Source organism: Canis lupus, chromosome 15, assembly GCF_011100685.1.
Source record: "Canis lupus familiaris isolate Mischka breed German Shepherd chromosome 15, alternate assembly UU_Cfam_GSD_1.0, whole genome shotgun sequence".
Classification (NCBI taxonomy): domain Eukaryota; kingdom Metazoa; phylum Chordata; class Mammalia; order Carnivora; family Canidae; genus Canis; species Canis lupus.
In genome coordinates, this window is record NC_049236.1 from 48,610,244 (window position 1) to 48,629,944 (window position 19,701).

The following is a 19,701-nucleotide window of genomic DNA, read 5'->3' on the forward strand; positions in this document are numbered from 1 at the left end:
AGAAGGAAAATTGAGGCAAAACCTCTGAAGTTTTATTCTGAAAAAATAAATTAGAGATAGAACTAGGAGCTTATAGGAGACAGAAATAGAACACGATGGTTTGTTTATGTGCAGGACAGAACTTTGGGAATAATCTAGTTCATTTATCTCAGCTTTGCAGGTATAGAAGCTGAGACTCAGCTAATTTTTCTTGCTGAAAAGTCTCATGCGTTCCATTGTTCTACAGAAGGAAGTCTGTGGCATTCAGAGGGCTTCATAATCTGGTCCCAGTTTGCCTTTCTAGCCTCCCCTCTGTCTAACCCTTCCCCACCCATCGTCCACAGTGGCACTTACCTTCGTGCCATATTTAGCACACCTCCATGGTGGCCTTAATAAACACAGCTTCCTAATTGGGCCAATCTTTGTGTCTACATGGTAGAGGAATTTCAGAGAAGCTGATTAGGGGCTTTGACAAGCACACATCCCCCAGAACATACACAAGACCATTTTTTTTTCCTATTTCTACCTTTCAGGACTGAGTACTGTCATCATTTACCGCATAGGAGGTGGGGTTCTATGAGTATTCTCTATCCTAATAATCCAAACTCAGATTTTTCCATCCCCAGTCGTTAGCTAAGACTTAACTTTGTCAGCACCATTGCATATCATTGCTCATTTCCATACTGGTCTACATTTGCAATGCCCTCTCTCCCAGCAATGTGGCAAATGTTTATCTTCTAAGACACTGAGCAAAAGACATGTCTTCTTTGACATCACTCCTATCTACCTGGACAGAGTTAGTCTCGGCCACCCCTAGTTGCTGCTGTACATGACCTACTGTGGTGAGTTTATCACATACTTGGGTGACTCCTTCTCTAGATAAGCACCATGAGGGGCAAGGTTTGTGTCTCAATTATTTCCATATCACCAGTGCCCTGGACTAGGGCCAAGGAAGTACATGGTGGATGTGGAGTAAGTGGTTGGTGACAGAGCATTGACAGGCACTCAGGCAGCAGCCAATACTTGAACACAAGTCATTTTTTTTTTTAAGATTTTGTTTATTTATTCATGAGAGACACAGAGAAAGAGGGAGAGACATAGGCAAGGGGACAAGCAGGCTCCCTGTGGGGAGCCTGATGTGGGACTCAATCCCAGGACCTCGATATCACAACCTAAGCCAAAGGCAGATGCTCAACCACTGAGCCACCCAGGTGTCCCTTGAACACAAATCTTTACAGTTTGTCTCGTACTCTACAAATAATTGTTGAAAGGCATATGTGTTGATGTTTAGGCTTTTAGGCCATCCTGGGGACTTTCTGCTAATTCAGAGTGTCCATTTTCTACTTCTGGCAATACCATTTGATGATTTCTGAGTATCCATTTAAAAGTATGTGAGGTTTTTTCTTTTTTTTCTTACTGTCTTCTGCCTTGAGGAATTATATTTCCTGTCTAGATTTTCCTATTGGGAAAATAAATACCCTTTCTCTGTAAAAACAAGATGTATCATGGACTGGGTTTTATGAACTCAAAGGAGGAATGGAGACAGAACTGTAAACTGGGCCTCAGCATAGAAGTGAGGATATGATGTTCTCTCCTCAAAACAGTCTTCTCACCGTGTCTATCAGGCCCGGGCTCCTGAACTGAAGTTGGCCAGGGGCTTCCCAAGCAAACGTAACAGGGCTTTATCTGGCTGTGGCCAGACGCAAATGCCATGGTATTAAAGAGAATGCCTCCTTTGTTTCTTCCTGCTGCCCATGGCCACCTCACCCTGGTGGCTGTTTTTATTGACATTTTCTAGGAATACAGAGCCACAGGTCCCTAAGGATAGTAGGTTACTGTGGAGTCAGCCTGTATTGCAGCTCTGATTATTGGAGGCCCTGTGAGGAAGGTAAGGTGACGGAGGCATTAGCGAACTTGCCTATAAGCCAGGGAGTGTCCGTTTCCCAGCTCATGGATTCCACTCTCTCCTCCTCTTTCTCCTCTTTTCCACTCACAATGTGTGTAACATCTCAGAGCCTGTTACTGCGTCCTTTTCTCTTGTCACACATTGAAGGAAGGTCCTGTGATGGGGATTGGAGTTTCCAACATGACGTGTCTCAGAATGTGACCAGGAAGTTAGATAAAACTCCCTCGTCCAGCCTAACCTGCCCTAGATGCATCTTCACCCCTCTTCAAGACCTATAGCGGCCCCACTGTGCTACCCAAAGGGGAGGAAAAGGAAGAAGATGATAAAGAAGATGTCTAGATGAGGCTAATGTGTGATATAAAAAGGTCAGGCTTTGCAAGCCCTTAGCTGCACATATCTAAGTAAAATATGTGCCTGCCATTGAAAACTTAACTAGACCACTCTGCAGATTCTACATTTGGTCAGCCGATTGGCATTGCCTGACGATGAGGGTGATGTTGAGGCACTAAAGGTAAATACACAGAGTGACAGTCAGCCTCTTCCTACTCTAAAAACAAATTCCATTTTTAAACACCAGAGCATTCAGACATCTGATTTGCATCCCCTTCTCTGGGAGCAGTGTCATAATTTAAAACCCTGCCAGCAGAGATGTATGGGTCACCGTGTCAGGGAGCACAGGGGTGGCCATTAATGCTGTGAGTTACAGCCTGGTGGTGCCCTGTCAGACTTAACTATGAGAGACCAGTGATAAATTCTGCTTTTCCAGGAGTTCTGGGGACTGGGGAGAGAAGAGGGTTGGTTTCTCATATTTGAAGCCCTTCTAAATCATTATGTTGACATTTTATTTAGAGAACATGCAGCGTTCACTTCGTATGTGGGATCTGCATTCCTCACATTTTTAACTTTTGCATTCTGAGTGCAACTTTTGACAGAGCATCTCTCAGCGTGTGGTGGGGCATTTGAACACCGCAGGGCTGGAGTTCTCACAGTCGTGATCGCTGGGATTCGCTCAGCATCTGTGTGTTGGTGCAGGCAGCAGGCCGCGTCTGCCAGGCCTCCTCTGGCTCCCAGACCTGGAACCAGTTGTGGGATGGTGCTGCGGGACGGTAAAGGTGTTGGTTGGCACCCCTACTTGGTAGCTTCTAGTAACCTGAGTCTCTGTGCCTCAGTTTCTTCATCTGTAATACAGGCAACAGTTATTTTCCTACTCACTGGGCTGGGGGTGGTGGTGGGGGTGGGAATTCTGAGGTCCAGTGAGATAATGTGTGGAGAAAATATTGGAATCTCTAAAGTTCTGTGAGGAGGTCAGTAACCGGGGAGAGAATGCAGCAAACTTTGCCAGAACAGAAGGCCCTTGGAGTCCCTGTGCATTTGTTCAGCCCTTTCTTAAAATTAGTCTCTTAAAGCAATGCCATATGTGTGTATATCTCTGTCAGTCTCTTAAAGCAGTGTCACAAATGTGTAGATTTATACATATTCCTGCTTTGAAGAGAATCTCCAGCTAAGATTTGAAATATACTCATATTATCTTTCACATATTTGCCTCTGTGTCTAGTGTTGGGAAGAGATGAATCAGATAAAATATTATTTCAGGCTTGTCTGCTCCTTAGGACACTTCTCTTTTGATGTTTAGCCAAGGAGTGCCACTTGCCCAGACATAATTCAGTGATTATGAACTGTCCAGTACCTTTCTATTTATGCTCCTGCATCTGACTCTGAATTCCTTATAGGGGATATGAGGAATGGGGCTTCGGGGACTTCTGAGTATCTGACAACAACCCTCAAATACCCCTAGGCATCTGTAAATTGCATGTCTAAAGTAAACACTATTTTTCAATAAAACGTACCTAATGAGTGTATTTTAAAGTTGTAAAAACAAAATAATAATGACATTAATAAAACTTTTTTTTTTGCCTTTATGATACAGACATTTAAAATTATGTTGCTTAGACTGTTCTTATCACTGCAATTACTTAGGGAATTTCTGAAGTCTGGATTTCAGTAAATGCATCATAAATTCTAACTGTAATTCTCTATATCGGATTGTTCTCGTTAATGTTTACATTCAACATAATGGATGGAAAGTCGTCCTAAGACCTTGGCATGACTGAGAACCTGGTTTCTCTTGCTTTAGGCTAAATCATTAGTAGCTTTGAATATGCCTCTGCTGAGTTGTGGCTGACTCAGAATGATAAATATCTGTGAGGAACTCAACAGCCTCACCATTACTCCCATGAAACTTGAAAGTCATAAAGATGTGTGCTGGGGATGCATACTTAGTACATAACTGTGGAAGCAGTTACTAAGATACTAAGGTGAAAAACATTCTTCTTAAACTGATGAGGACATCACAGGTACGGAAGTTATTTCAGTGACATTACTTTGTAAATGCCTCTACAGATTGGGTATCACGGGGCGGGGGTGGGGAGCCCTGAGGTGCTGATGCTTTTCCATGATGTCTGTATAAATCACTCCCCCTCATTAAGTATCAGACTAATGGAAGATATTATTAACATGCTTATCTTGAAAAAACATAATTTTCTAAATTGTTCATTCTTTAGTAAGGAGTGGTTTGGATGAGGATCTGGTTCAGTTCATAGTGAAAATATGAGGAAAAGCAAATTAAGTAGAACTAAAATGTAAAAGTAGAGAAAGACATTACATAAGTACAGGTTAGATCTCTGCAATTATTCTCTGAAATCCACCATTTTCAAAATGGAAATCCAAGAGATAAATAGGCATGTTAAAATTAACGCAGTGAAATCTAAAAACCATCTATTTAAAATGTAACTTTCAGGCTTTTATCCGATAGGAAAATTTGCTTATATATAAAATTAATTTTTCCTGATTATAGAACCAATGCATGTTCATTGTAAAGATTTGGGAAACTGGTGAGAAGTATAAAGAAGAAAGCTAAAGTAATCTTTAGTACTATCAACTAGAAAGAAACTGAATATTTTGGTGCATTATACTGAATATATAATTTAGAATATTCTTTTTTTGTGTAATATAGTGACTGTTTTCCATAAGATTAATAGTTATTTGAAATGTGCTTATTAGTAACTGGCTAGTATTTTATTATAGGAATGTACCATGATTTATGAAGTCACTGTCCTTCAAGTTTTTAAAAACATAGATAAATTCTGAGATTGGTGGCCTTGTGTGTAACCTTTGGGTTCATCTCTGTTCCCTTAGGATTAGTTCTTAGAAGTAGATTTACTAGATCAAAGGTTATAAATAATTTTTAAGAAATTTACATGTTGCTGAAATGTTTTCTAGGAAGATTGCTTCCCCTGTAAGCAAAAAGCATTCACATCTTCACCAGCATTGTGAAACCGTTTCCTATACAATAATGATTTGATCTTACCAGCCAGTCCTTCTAGGAAAAAAGGAGCATTCACTGAACCCTGATTCAAGTCTTCACACCAGCCCATAGGTTAGGGACTAGTCTCATTTCACTTCACAGATGAAACACGCTCAGGGAGTGACTCTTGGAGGTCATGCAACCAAAAAACGAGAGGAGTGTTGGTTTTTCAGGTTCAGGCTGCCTGACCCTAAAGTTTATTTTCTTTCTAAACCTCCAATGTTTTCCCTTATAAAATATTTATATTCAGCATTGACTGCCCAAAGAACACGTCCTGATCTTATGTTCTAAATGAAACATGCGAGTGTTTTAGTGGACACTTAAGAAACACCATTTCGAGTCTCTCAAGTACCTCACACACGGTGAGCGTGCACCAAAGGTCAGTTTCCCGCTCCCAGGTTTGGAAGCCTTTCAAGCCATGCTGGGAAAGCAGCTACCTCCATCCCTGACTCTTGTGTCAGCATGCACACGGATTCATTATACTCCCAGATAAGGAGTGTTTTACAAAGATGAAAGATACGGTCATTCACGTTTCACACAATCATGCAAATTTCTAAAGAAATGATTTAGAGCTTTAAAGCATCAAAAATAAATCATGGTGTTACTATCACAGGGGGAGTTTTTTTTTTTTTTTTTTTAGCTGATTGATACATGTATCTATGTCTTTATTACTTCGTTCCAAGAGCCCTTTTGAAATCGTTGAGAAAAGAAACTACTGCTGATTCTTGGCTGGTTTCTGTTCCAGGTGTGTGAATACCCCGATGGAACCAAGTCCTTGAAACTGGGAGACTTTGGGCTGGCCACAGTGGTGGAAGGCCCTTTATATACAGTCTGTGGCACGCCAACCTACGTGGCTCCAGAAATAATTGCTGAAACTGGGTAAGACTCCTGGTGGCTTTGGTTAATAGTTGAAAAAGGTATGTTTTGCTGCTCCAGCTGCTCTGTATTCATGTGCCTCCCAGGAAGGTAGGGGAAGGTGGGGGGAGTATTACCTGTACCGTGACTTTGCACTTCTATGTCCAGGAGCCATAGGCTTGGACTTTTGTCCCAAGGCCAGTCTTGGAAATAGGGCAGTACTTCCCAAGATTGTGGTTAGGTTGGGAGAAGAATAGATGCCTCTGTCCAAAGGGCAGCTAATTCTTCCATGTGAGATGAGTGCTTTGACACTGAGAAGTCCTTTTTTTATAACAAAGGCAAGTATTCCAGTAACATGGAGGGTCTCTGGGAGTAATATCTTTATTTTTTCCCTCCACCCACTTTGTGTTCCCAGCTATGGCTTGAAGGTGGACATTTGGGCAGCAGGCGTGATCACATACATACTTCTCTGTGGATTCCCACCATTCCGAAGGTCAGTGGCTCTTTGAGTAACAATATTTGAATTGTGAAGTCTCTCCCTTTGATCAGGAAGCAGACATTCTTGTCCTGGCAATCAGGACCAGAAACTGGTTAATAAAAATGTCAGTTAAAAATTATATAAACATACCTTTCACTTTTTATCTCAGTTTACAACCTATTAATGGATATTCATGACCACACTTTGGGTGTGAGGCCAAGGCCTCTGCTTGGTGTATGGTCCTCTTGAGTTTCTTATGCTTATTTTTCTGTAAAGCACACCCATCATCCAGTGTCCGCAATTTCCATTCTCAGGCTTTTTTAAGGGTGGTAAGATTTAAAGATCCTTGTGAAGCAATCTGATCCTTCTGGTAAACAAACCTTTTTCCAGTTCTCAATAGTCATTTCTCCTACTTAATCTGACAGCAGGTTTTTTTTTTTTTTTAATAACTCACTTTCCAAAGCATTCAACATAGTTCTCACAGACTCTGAAACCCTGAACTTTTTCTTTTACAATTAATTTCATCTGTTCACATAATATTTAATGAAGTAGAATTATAAATACTTTCAGCATAAATAGGTCTGGGAACAAATAGACCTCCTCTTGGTAACTCCATATCTCACCTGAGGGGAGCAGAGGTGGCCACACACAGGTGTCGGGGTGTGTGATGTAGGACACAGAACACACCCAGTACCCAGCACTGTGTACATGAAGGGAGTACGGGGCTTTGGCTACAGCACCTCTTTTGGTCTGTTTCATCTCCCTCTTTGGAGAAAAAGCATGACTTGGAAGTAGAAGTTCACCTAATGATGCAAGTATGATTTTCTTCTGAGTTTTCTTGAGCTCTCTCCTCATTTTAGTCCTGTGTGTGTGTGTTAATTTTACAACTACTGTTGAGTAGCTCCTGTATGCCAGGCACTTAGAATAGTGTCAGGAATCAAATGGTAAAGAAAGCACATTCTCTGATGCCATACTTATGGTGTAGTTATGAGGTCAGTAAGTCCAATAGGTTTAATTCTCTGCTCCTCCCCCAACATTTTATTATAAAGCTTTCAAACATACAGAAAAAATTGACAGGTGTATCTTTTTTAAATGATCAGTTTTCAATTGAGCTGAACAGTTTTCTTTTTACTGATATCACTAGAGAGATACAGAGATGTCAGTCGTCTCTACGGGCCTATGGTGTAAAGATATCCATCACTAGAATATTGATCAAGAAGAAAAAACTGAGCCTGGAGGCATGCTCATCTGAGTCACATAAGTCAGGAGCTCATTTGGCTGGAAATCACCAAGGTTAAAGGAAAGCTAGAGTGTTTGAGTGGGACCTTGTTCTTACAGCACAGGTTGGGTTTCCGCAGTTGGGAAGCTCTTTCTGCCTGGCCAGCAACAGCATGGTCTTCCATCAGGGCCATTGCTTGGGTGGATTACACAGACTGTAGGATTACTGTACTTACCAGTAAGTAAGTACTGAATCATAAACTACTCTAGAGGGGAGACCTGTCAATCAATTCTGTGGGCCCACTGGGCAGTTCTTCTGATCTGAGCTGGCTGATTGGGACTTGTTGGTTCAGTGTGGCATCACTCACATGCCTGGTAGTTGGCTCAGTGTCAGCAAGGAAAATGGATGGGATTTGTTCAAGTGCCTTTCAGCATTCAGTGGGTTAGCCTCGTTTCACATGATGGTGGATACAGGATCCCCAAAAGCAGCCAGAGAGAGGGCAAGTTCCCTTGCTCAACCCACTTTCCAAGTCTCTGCTTGCTCACACTTATTGGCTGATGTCCCACTGTCCAAACCAAGTCAAATAGCTGAGCCTATAGTACATGTGAGAGATTAACTAGGTATATTCATGGAGTGGGATAATTTGTGGCCATTTTACCATCACATTGTGTTTTGGGTGTTTTTAGTGATGACTTGTTTGGGGAACAAGTCACATGCAGGGGGTAGTGTGTTTTGATGGCACGGAATCACTGGACCAGATTTAGCAGAGTCCTCTCCTTGGTTAACCCAAGTTGAGATCGGATGGAAAAGGGTTCAGGGATCAGTTTAGAGGAATGTGTGCTCACAACTCCCTCTAGTGTTCCCACATGCCAGTGCAGTCTGCGGGTTATTTATTTATTTATTTTTAATTTGATTTTGCGTTTTACTTTTTGACAAAAGTGAGACTGAGATTGAACAGCATGTATGACTTGTTGCTCAGTGGACAGCAGCTTTTTTGTGGGAACTGGAGGTAAGTCTGGCTAATCAGAAGCAGTGAAGCTGCATTATGAAAGCTGCTGACTTAATATTCAAGTTATGGTCCTACAACCACAAGGTTAGTTATCGTCTAAGCAAGTCTGTTCTTGGGGCCACTGCCATAAAGTGATATTTGCATGACTGTACTGATAATTTTGTTTTTCTGAAGCATACACTCATTACCCCCGTAAATGAAATGTTTGAACATCATTTGTGAGATAGTGTACAACATTTCAAGTTACCACATCAGACCTTTAACAACTTGGCATTGAAAAGGGTGTGCACGCAAATGCCTGTTGTTTTCAAAGTTTTTCTTAACGTACATTTTTCAGCTTGCTGCACTTTGATCCATGGGCTATATATTGTTTTAGGATTTAAAAGCACCCTGATGCATCTCAGCCAGACTGTAGAATATAAATGTGTTCATAAGTCCAGTATAGATTTAATCAGAGTTGCTTTTACTATGTGACTATTTAGAAGGATAGATTATCTTTCTGCTCTTCTAGTGACGGGTGGCCTGAAACTCTCAAAGAGCTTGCATTTCTCAGCATGGATCCTAAAAGGCGCCTTCCAATTCCTGAGGCTTGTTGTTTGTTGACTCAGAATATTTTGCCAAGAACCCAAATGACTTGCTGCAGATCCACTTCCAACTTTTTAGCTGTTTATTAGCAAAACAAAAGCCACATATATTAGCAAAATATAAGCTGTTTAATATTCCAGAAAATAAAAGTAATGAGTAATACAGAGGCATGGCTGAAAGGAACGGTTCTGGAAATGGGTGATTTTAAACATCTTTTTCTAACGTTGTCTCCTGGGGCCCTCCAGTCTTCTAAAGATGTCTGTGAAATCTCAGTGTGTTCTTACGTGCCTCCTCCACTCATTTTGAAGGAGAGCTGAGCTGAGTTCAGTCAGTAGGGAAATAACAGTGAAAAAGAAAACATTTAGACACATAGAAAGAAATAGTTTGTGCACCCTCCTAGAAAAAGCACTTTCCAGGAAAGCAGTGGGGATCATTTGCCTTGCCAGGTTGTCTGGCCTGACTTTTGCTGCTCACTGTGCCTCTCAGCCCAGACTTCATGAACTGGCAGATGTTGATTCACTGGGGCTTGGTGACATGTCACGGCGATCCACAGAGCTCCCGGGCTCTGCAGGCATGCCTCGGAGGTGCGGGAGTGCCGTCCCAGACCCCTGCCTTAAAGCGGATGCCACAGTAAAGCGAGTCCACTGAATTTTCTGGTTTCCCAGTGCATAGAAAGTTTGTTTACACTGTACTGTGGTGTGTTAAGTGTGCAGTAGCATTATGTCTAAAAAAAAACAATGTACGTACTTTAATTTAAAAATGCTTTGTTAAAAAAAATAGGGGTGCCTGGCTAGCTCAGGAGGTAGAGATTGCAGCTCTTGATCTTGGGGTTGGTAGTTCAAGCCCCATGCTGGGTATGGAGCCTCCTTAAAAATAATAATAATAGGGGCGCCTGGGTGGCTCAGTAGTTGAGCAGAATCTGCCTTCAGCTCAGGTCGTGATTCCAGGGTCCCAGGTTCGAGTCCCACATTGGGCTCCCCGCATAGGAGCCTGCTTCTCCCTCTGAGTGTGTCTCTGCCTCCCTCTGTGTCTCTCATGGATAAATAAATAAAAAGTTAAAAAAATAAAATACTTTATTGCTAAAAACTGCTAGCCATCATTTGAGCTTTAGCAAGTTGTAGTCCGTGATCACAGATCACCATAACTAACAGAATAATGATGAAACAGTTTGAAGCATTTGGTGAATCACCAGATTTGACACAGAGACAGAAAGTGAGCAAATACTGTTGGAAAGTGGTACGGATAGACTTGCCCAATGCAGGGTTGCCACAAACCCTCACTTTGTAAAAAACAAAACAAAACAAAACAAAACCCACAATATCTGAAAAGTGCGATAAAGTGAAGCAGAGATAAAATGAGGTTTGCCTATACTCATTTTCACTGAACAGGAATGGAGTTGTCACGTCAACTTACAGCCCCGGAATTAGTCTGTAGGCACTGCCCTACATGACTGATTTCTACAGTCACCACAGTTGCTTACCCTGAGAGGCGGTTAGCAGGGCTGGGCTTTGTCCAGAGGCCGGGTGGGGCCCCGGGTGAGCATGCTGAGCAATAGGCACCCTGTTGGGAAGCCCCAAGAGAGATGAGGCACACTTGCCAGCTGAGACGGCAGGATTTTAATCTTGACTCGAACAGCCCATCCTGAGTTTTCCAGGAAGGCTTTATAATGGCCTAAAAAGCTAATGACTTTGTTTTTCATTAGGGCCACTGATGCACCCACCAGGCGTGTGTCTGTGGGGTAGCTCTGGGGCTGTGGCTGTTTTCTGGGATGTTGGGGAACCTCCAGCTTCCTGAATTTTTCCCAGCAGTGTTTGTACATTTCCATGCTCCTTCCATCAAAAGGCAAGTCCTCATTTATTCATTAGGCATCAGCCGTGTGTGCAAGAGCACGTCTGAGGGTAGCACAGTTAGGCATAGCCTGAGGACGGACGCCCACCTCAACATGTGCAATTCCAGATGCCGGTCTTGGATGGGCTCTTTTTTTTTTTTTTTTTTTTTTTTTCAAATTGAGCTTAAACAAAAGTCAGTTTCCAATGGGGAGCTAATCATGTCGTGAATATTGTATTCAGGTTCTGGACTCCTTATAACTTTTTCGTATCTTGGCTGTTTCGGTGATCTTGGCTGTTGTATTGGAAAAGGAGAAAGAACAAGAGCAAGGAGCTCGGACTCAGATTTGCTGCCTTTCCACTCTGATTGCCATGAGAGATTAAGTGACGGCAGATGCTAAGGTGGTTTTTTCCTGAAATGAGAATTGGCATTATTTGTGAATTCCACTTTTTTCTTGAGTCCTTTTTTTATTTGGCAAAATATATACATAAAATCTGCCATTTTAACCATTTTGAAATGTGCAGGTTTAGTGGCATTAAGCACATTCGCAGTATCGTGAAACCATCACCACCATCCATCTCCAGAATCGTTTCGTCTTCCCCAGCTGAAACTGTGCCCGCTACACGCACTTCTTGAGTCTTGTGTCCTCTCTCTGCCTGACACCCAGGCCTATGGAAATGCTCTTTAGCTCATGGTCTAGAAGGAAAGAAAGTGTCATAACAAGTGCGATTCAGATAGGAAACGCCCAGGCCGAAGAGACTGGACTCCTCACCGTTCTTCCCGTGAGTATTTTGTTGAAAACCTGCACAGTGACTTGCCTTTCCTTCCATTTCTTTGTCACTGACTTAGTGAGAACAATCTCCAGGAAGATCTCTTCGACCAGATCTTGGCTGGGAAGCTGGAGTTTCCAGCCCCCTACTGGGATAACATCACGGACTCAGCAAAGGTACCCATCTGGGGTTTTCCCGCGGGTTTGCTGCTTTCTCTCGAGGGGCCCCCCTCGGTCGGGTGGGGCTGTCGCGGCTCTTGGTAGCGAGCTCCAGCTCTCCGGACTTTAATGTGGGTTTCTTCTTTAAGTTCGTTCCACGGTATAGACTCTGAAACTCTGAAGCAAAATCTGAAGGCCGGACTGGCTGTCTTCCCAGTCTGCCTCCGCCACCCTCCTCCGTTCTTCTGAGCCCTAAACATTCGTTCTTTCATTTTTTAAAGAAATATGTATTGGACACTCATCAGAATGTGGGAATGAGACATACTGACTTGCCAAGAGGCACAATACTGCGGGTTTTACGCTGCGGAATGATGATAATAACCAGAAGTCCTCGGAGAGAACATCTTGGTTTAATGCAGGCCCAGGAGAGACTTTCTCTTGTTGTGCTGCTGCCGCCACGAAGCAGCCGTGTCCGTGGAGCCGCCTCGTAGGCAGCAGGGGTGTAGGTGATAATAGCTTTGATGTTGAAATGGCCCAGCAGCTGTGTTGGCTGGTTCTTTGAAGTACTTGGTGCAAACTCAAATGTCTGTGTTTACGCTGGAATTCCCCGCTTCGTCTCCTGTATAGTCGTCTTTCTTTCTTTCTTTCTTTCTTTCTTTCCAGGAATTAATCAGTCAGATGCTTCAGGTAAACGTCGAAGCTCGGTGTACTGCGGGAGAAATCCTGAGCCACCCCTGGGTGTCAGTAAGTACCCACGTTCTCAGAGAGGAACATCTGTAAGCAACGTGACCATCAGCCTGCTTCCTCACCGTGACTTTTGTGCACGCAGAGCTTTGCATCTACTTTCCATAGCAGGTGAAATGGCTGCTATTTCTCCTGAGCAAGTAGTGAGCAGATAGCTCTTGGCGAGAAAGCAGGTGGCATGAGGATCTCGGAGTATTTGATCCTGCTCTGCGAGTGACCTGGGCAAGTCACTGTCCCTTTATGGCCCTCACCTCCCTCATCTGCAAAATGGAAGAGTTGGTCCGGATACCCTGTCAGGAGCTATTTTACCTTTTGCCTTCTATGCTTCTGAGCCTTGAGAGTTTTCAGGATTTGCCCAGAGATGAGCATATTTCAGACCCTGATCCCTGTGTCTTTATGGCACATGGTCATAGGAGAGTCACAGGAGACCTCCTGCCATGGGTACAGAGGATGAGACAGTCCCTTCTGGAGCCGGGTGGAGGCCGCGTGATGTTGACCTTAGTTCTTTTGGGCTTGGTGGTGCCTCTGGGTTTAGGGTAAATGTGATCCATTAAATGGTGCTGGTTGGAGAGTTTGCATTCCCCTTATTCTCAGAGGTTCCATGAGAGTGAGGTTAATGTACTTAGCCAAGGGCTTCTGCTGGTTTGTTGCGGACGGTGGCTCCCTGAGTCCCTCCACCATCTCTGCCATCCCACACATCCTGCCGTCGGGGTTCAGGCTCTCTGGATCCTGCCAAGTGATTTGGGTCTTAGACCGAGTAGCTGAGATGCCTCTTTCTCTATGAGCAATAAAGACCAACAACTAACTGAATTCTTGATTAAAATAATAAATGTCGTTAATTTTGATGTTTCCATGGGAGGGATCTGTACTAAATTTGTGGGATTTGTGCCTTGGGGGGAAGGGTCTCAGCAGTCTAAAGAGTGTCCTCCTTTGTGGTCCTGGAGATGGGTGCCAAGTCCAGCAAGGCTCAAGGAGCAGGGCAAAGGGCCTGAGGTCTTTCTGAGGCTGCTACACAACAGTAATTACTTTTAAAAGGTAACCGTTCCCCTAACCCTGTGGTAAAGAGGGATCCTTTTAGGAAGAGATGGTCGGGTGGGGGGTGACTGTTACAGAAAACACAATTTAGGCATGATGATCAGAAATCATTGTATTTCATTCTTTTCTTTTCTGTAGGATGATGCCTCCCAGGAGAATAATATGCAAGCGGAAGTGACAGGTAAACTCAAACAGCACTTTAATAACGCGCTCCCCAAACAGAACAGCACCACCACCGGGGTCTCGGTCATCATGGTAAGTGGAGGGCACTGTGTTCTGCTGTTGGAAAGCTGCAGTGTCCGGCCTGACTGCTCAGCCGACGTTGACTGTGTAGACGTGATTAGCCGAGGGCTTCCCTTGCATGGAAGCTGGCACCTTCCATGTTCTTCTTTTCGCTTCAAGATTGGCTTGGCACGCGGGGTGCCCCCCTCTGGCTGACTCCCAGGCCTCGAGTCCTTGGGGGAGGGGTTGTGCAGGTAGAGCCAGGCCAGCGCCGAGGGCCACGGGGGCCTCCTCTCCCGGGCCCGGCGCCCGCCCCGAGCTGCTGCTGCTGCTGCTCTCGTCTGTCTCTGCCCGGGAGGGGCTCCCGAGCCCGGGGGGGGGATTTACAGCCCGAGGGGGTGACTCCCCGCCCCTGGAGCCTTCGCAGACAGACTGTGAGGGAGGAATTATTCTCTGGGACCTGGGATAAGAAACAGCTAACGTTAAACAAATTCCTTTTAAAAGTCCGTGTTTTGGGGCTTTTAAAAGTACAGAACAACGTAAAAAAGAAATATTAGTTTTCTCAGGGTTAGAAAGATTTTATGAGAAGCCAGTAACAGTGATCCCCGTATTTTTTCAGACCTTCCTTCCTTCAAAATGTTTCTTGAAAGCAAGGGAGGTGACATTAAGGTAGATTTAGCCAAAGGGAAAATAAAGTCAAAAAGCATAAACCGGCCAGAGTGCCGTTAGCTCCCTGAAGTCGGGCGCAGAGCTGCTCCCGTCGCGACCGGGAGACAGAGCCACCGGCAGGCCGCGACCTCCGTCCTGCCCGCGGGGCTCGCGGGCCCAGGGGTTGCCCTCCCGGGGCCACGGTGTCCCGCGTGGCTTCAGAATCAGACTAAGGAGACAGGTGCCCGAGTTGTTGGAGCCTGGCCACCCCGGCCACCTCGGGTCTGGGGGAGCCTCAGGGCGCCTGGGAACCCGACGGCGCTCCCGGGCCGTCGCCATCCGTGCAGCTCTCCCCTCAGGACGAGCCTCTCACCCTCTGGAAAAGGTCAGCTTGTTTTCCACCCGCTAGAAGGGAAGCAGTGGCTTAGGCTCTGGCCCACGTGGCGCGCTGGTGAGCTGTGTCCCCCCCCCCCCCCCAGCTCCGCACGGCCGCTGGTCCGTCGTTCTTTCCCCTGGGGAGGCTGCCGGTTCCCTGGCAGGCCCCCGAGGCCGGGCCCCCCGAGGCCGGGCCCCCCCCGCTCCCCTCCCCCAGCCAGCCTGAGCTTGCAGCTCTTTGACACGTTGCAGGACGTTGGCGTGCTCTGTGCCAAAGAAGTGGGAAGGCCTCGGAGTTGTGGTTGCCCTAGCACCTTAGCACGTTCTGCCGAGAGTCCTCAGAGTGACAGCGTAAACACTTTGAAAAGAGCCATCTTGATGGACTCCAGAGCTCGAGAAGGTTCGCAGGTGATTCACCGATGAGGGCGAGCGCTGCTGGGCGGATGGCAGGTTACAGACCAGCCACGTCCACCGTGGGGCAGCCGCTGTGAAATTCAGAAAAAACCGAAACGTTACACATTGGCGCACTTGACGCATGAAGAACCTTAAAGAGTGTTTTTTAGGATCAAAATTTCATGACTCTGTTCAGCGTCATCCCCTAGAGGCAGGACCTTTGCGGGACCGCGCCCAGGCGTAGGAGAGTCTCACCACCATTGCCTGGGTCCCCTTAGCACTCGGTGCCCACCCAGGGGTCATGGCTCAAGGCCTGTGCCCGCCACGCTCTGGGGTGACCGGCCCTTCCTCGTGGCCCGGGATCGGCTCCGTCCCCGAGGAGGAGAGTAGAGCCCCGCGGACGGGACCCGTGTCTCAGGGCTTGCGAACGGTATTTTTCCCATTTGCTGATGGAGGTCGGTAGTCAGATCCAGACCGGCGAGTTCTAACTGGGTCGTGGTGTGAATGAGCACCCCTTTATCGTCCTCGTAATCCCAGTGGTGATCGTGCAGGTGCGAGTTCACGTGTCCGTGCAGTCGTCCTCCTGAGCGTGTGGGCAGGGGCCCGGCTCACCTCGCGTTCCCTACAGGCTGCAGGTCGTTGGCTCTGAGCGGCCGCGGAGTGGCGTCACCACAGTCAGAACCTCCAGGGGAAGTCAGTAACGCTGGTCCCTGGAGGTCCCAGTTCCCAGTGGCCAGAAAGCTGGCCTGTGAATTTTGGGCTTGTTCCCCAAGCAGTGGCAAGACGGCCCCCCGTGGGGACATCATGCTGACCCTCACCCCATGGGGACCTGGCCCGGGGCATGGTTGTGTGGGGGCAGCTTGCGATGCTTCCGTGCTGTCATCCTCATGCTCTCACCACTACTGTGTGTCTGCGTGTCCTGCCCTTGGGAACAGTTTTAAATGTTTTTTTTTCATATTAAAAATGACCACAAAGGACTCTCCCCGGGATCCTATGTTCTCATAAGAAGAGTATGTGAGGCTGACCTGGTTTCCTGCAGATGCACGTAGCAGTGGAAGGAGTGTGGTGGGGCCAAATCCTCAGGGGGACACTGATGTGACCTCCAGACAGAACCGCACCTTGGACGGTCCCTCCCGGGGTTCTCTGTACCTTCGCACCCCACCCCCCAGTTCCCATGGGAAAATTATAGGATAGGAAAATGTAAATAACAGCGAAAGAAAGTAAAGTTGATGCTGTTGTCTGCATTTCATCCGACAGTTTGATTTGGCAGTTTGAGAGGCACTTCAGAGTTTCCCTCTGTACCCAGTTGAGACGCTGGGGAATCCCGAAGCAGAATCCTGGTATTGGACACGCTGTGCTTCATCAGAGCAGCTTCTCATTCGCAGCCCCCCTTAAATCCGCGTGCTTGTCTCAGGCTCCCGACACCAGCGCCCAGCGCTTAGCTGCTTCTCCTTGCGGGGCTCCTGTCCCTGCTGGTCCGCTTTGCAGCCGCAGGCCGAGCCCGGGCCAGGCTCGCAGTCGGCCGCGTGGCCCCCGTCCCGGCCCAGGGCAGGAGGCCCCAGGTCCTCTGCTCAGCGCTGTGGTCACGTGGTGCAAAAGCCTCTTTTTGCGAACAACAGCGTAGGATCCTTCCCTGAAGGCTTCTGTTCTCTTTCTCCCAACTACCACTTCCAGAGATGCACTGTTAGCAGTGAGACGGGTGTGGAGGGGCCGAGAGCGCCCCACCGGAGGCGGCTCTGGGTGTAGACAGGCCCGTGCTTTTGAAGGGCGCTTGCGCTTCCTCTGACTTGTCCTCGGGGTGCTTCCGGGACAGTCGCTGCTGCAGGGTGGGCTCCTGGTCTGTCCGGGCCATGCCTGCCTTGGGCGCGCTGGGAGCCACCTGGACGAGGGAGGAACTCGCTGCCGGGCGCTCTCCCCGCCCAGGGTTACGTTGCTCTCAGGGGGCGTTCTGGGGGTGACTTGGGCTTAATTTAAGATAGACAAAACTGTTTCAACCGTGTTGCTTCTGTTTGAAGTAAGTCCAGTTTCTGTCCCTGCTTCTCTCCTCCCTCTCCTGCCTCTCCCGCCGCCTGCATTGCTTCCCTCTGACTAGGTCCAAGGCAATGGTACGTACTAACTGCTCTGCAATGCTTTGTTCTGCTGCACACATCCGTGGTCTCTTGACGGGAAGAGAAAAGGAGAAATAACTGGAGAATTGGTGTTTCCCTCTATCCAGGAGGGATTCTGTGGTATATGCATATGTACGACACCCAACAAAAGCAGCTGTGGCTTCGCAGCTGAGCCCCGGTGCCCTGCAGGCAGCCACACGCTGGCCCGTCCCCGGAGCCTGGTGTGCCCCGGTCCTCCCCAGACCTCGGAGAACACCAGGAGGGTCCGCCTTACCTTCCCCCAGGGTAGTGGGACTACAGAAGGCCTCCGGACCCCGTGCCCGATAGCTAAAGGGGCCGGGACCTGGAAACACCTTTGGAAACCCAGTGAGGGGACAGCTGGTTGGGTTTCAGTGGAGGGGCCAGAAAGGTTGAAACTGAGTCAGAGGAGGGAAACCGGAGACTAAGCCTCACCTCCCAGGCGCAGGTCAGAACAGCAAGGCGGTTTCTTCCTGTTGGTGGCCCTTCCTGTGCTCCTTGACGAGTTGAGCACATTAAAAACTTAGGATTGGGGCACCTGGCTGGCTCCGCCGGTGGGTGGTGCAACTCGATCTGAGGGTCGTGAGTTCAAGCCCCATGTCGGGCATGGAGCTTACTTTAAAAAAAAAAAAACACAAATTTGGGGGTTTCACAAGATAGAAGTGCCCAGAAAGAGAAGAAGAGCAGGTCAGGTGAGATCATGGGGGATCTAAGAGCGGGTAAGGGGCACCGTCCCCCTGCGGGCTTCCAGAGATGGGGCAGCCGCGGGGGCTGCTTATTTATAGGACGGAGAGTAGCTTTTCAACCTGTGAGGAAGAACCTGCCTGGGAGCAGCCGGAGGCCCCCTGGCACTGGGGGTGCTCGGTGCCCAGGATTGCCCTGGGCTCTAGGCTGGGCGCGGGAGACGCGCTCGGAACTGCAGCTGCGCAGAAGGGGCGGGGGAGGGGAGTGCTGGGGGAGGGGGGTGCTGGGGGAGGGGGCAGAGGGGGATGGGGAGGCCCGGGGAGGGGGGCGGGAGGGGCAGAGGGGGACGGGGAGGCCCGGGGAGGGGGGCAGGAGGGGGGTGCTGGGGGAGGGGCAGAGGGGATGGGAAGGCCTGGGAAGGGGGCGGGGGTGCTGGGGGAGGGGTGCCGGGGGGGGGTGCTGGACAGGGGTGCCCTGGGGGGGGTTCGCCTCATATCACATGGTGGTGGATACAGGATCCCCCAAAGCAGCCAGAGAGAGGGCAGTGCGGGGCAGGAGGTGCCAGGAAGGGACGCGGGGGCGGGGAGGGGTGTGCCCGGGGAGGGGTGCCGGGGAGGGGGCCCTGGGGCAGGGCCGCGAGTTATTTCTCCTCCTCTGTTCCGAGTCCCGCGTGGAGCGGCGTGGAGCCCGCGGGGCCGCCGCCTCACGCCGCGCTCTCTCCGCAGAACACGGCTCTAGATAAGGAGGGCCAGATCTTCGGCGGCAAGCCCGGCGCCCCCCGCCCCGCGCCGCAGCCCCCCGCGCCCGCCGCCCCGGAGCCCCCCGCGCCCCCCCGCGCCCCGGCGGGCGCCCAGCGGACGGGCACCTGGCGCCGCCACCGCGACTGAGCCCCGCCCGGCCCCGCCCGGCCCCGCCCGGCCCCGCCCGGCCCGGCCCCGCGGGGCGTGGAGTCGCTCCCGGAGCCGCGCGTCCTGCGCCCGCGGACGGTGCTCGGCGTCGCCAGGAGAACCTGCGCCTTCCGTCTGGGACTCGCTGCGTTTTTATAGACACACTTTGGATGAATCAAGATCGCTCCTGCGCTTCCGCGAACTCGGAGTGTTCCTTGTTTTCTTACGGAGACACAGACCGCATCTGCCCCTTCGCGGGGTCCCTTCCTGTGCGACGGGCTCGGGGGCCTCGGGGGCCTCGGGACCGGCCGTGATGGAGGAGGGGCGCCGGGGCCGGGGGCTGGGGGGCTGGGCGCCCGCTTGCCTCCGACGACACTGGATATTTATTTGTGCACAGACCCCAGGGGCCTGTCGCTCTGTTCCTACACGCTCCGTGC

At 48.6% G+C, this 19,701-nt stretch overlaps 1 protein-coding gene across 8 annotated transcripts in view; it reads left to right on the forward strand.

The window, feature by feature from the left end:
* Window positions 1-19,701, forward strand: part of DCLK2 (doublecortin like kinase 2) — a 246,910-nt gene that overhangs the window by 128,579 nt on the left and 98,630 nt on the right. For 3 of the 8 annotated variants that reach the window (XM_038558996.1, XM_038558995.1, XM_038558997.1), the window contains exons 12-16: window positions 5,995-6,128; window positions 6,520-6,597; window positions 12,072-12,168; window positions 12,814-12,894; window positions 14,068-14,184. In XM_038558996.1, coding sequence (XP_038414924.1) covers window positions 5,995-6,128; window positions 6,520-6,597; window positions 12,072-12,168; window positions 12,814-12,894; window positions 14,068-14,184 — 507 coding nt within the window. Of the gene's footprint in view, window positions 1-5,994; window positions 6,129-6,519; window positions 6,598-12,071; window positions 12,169-12,813; window positions 12,895-13,795; window positions 13,930-14,067; window positions 15,317-15,426; window positions 15,583-16,824; window positions 18,367-19,701 lie in introns of those variants that run through there. The other 5 variants (XM_038558994.1, XM_038558999.1, XM_038558998.1 and 2 more) reach the window with 5 other exon arrangements.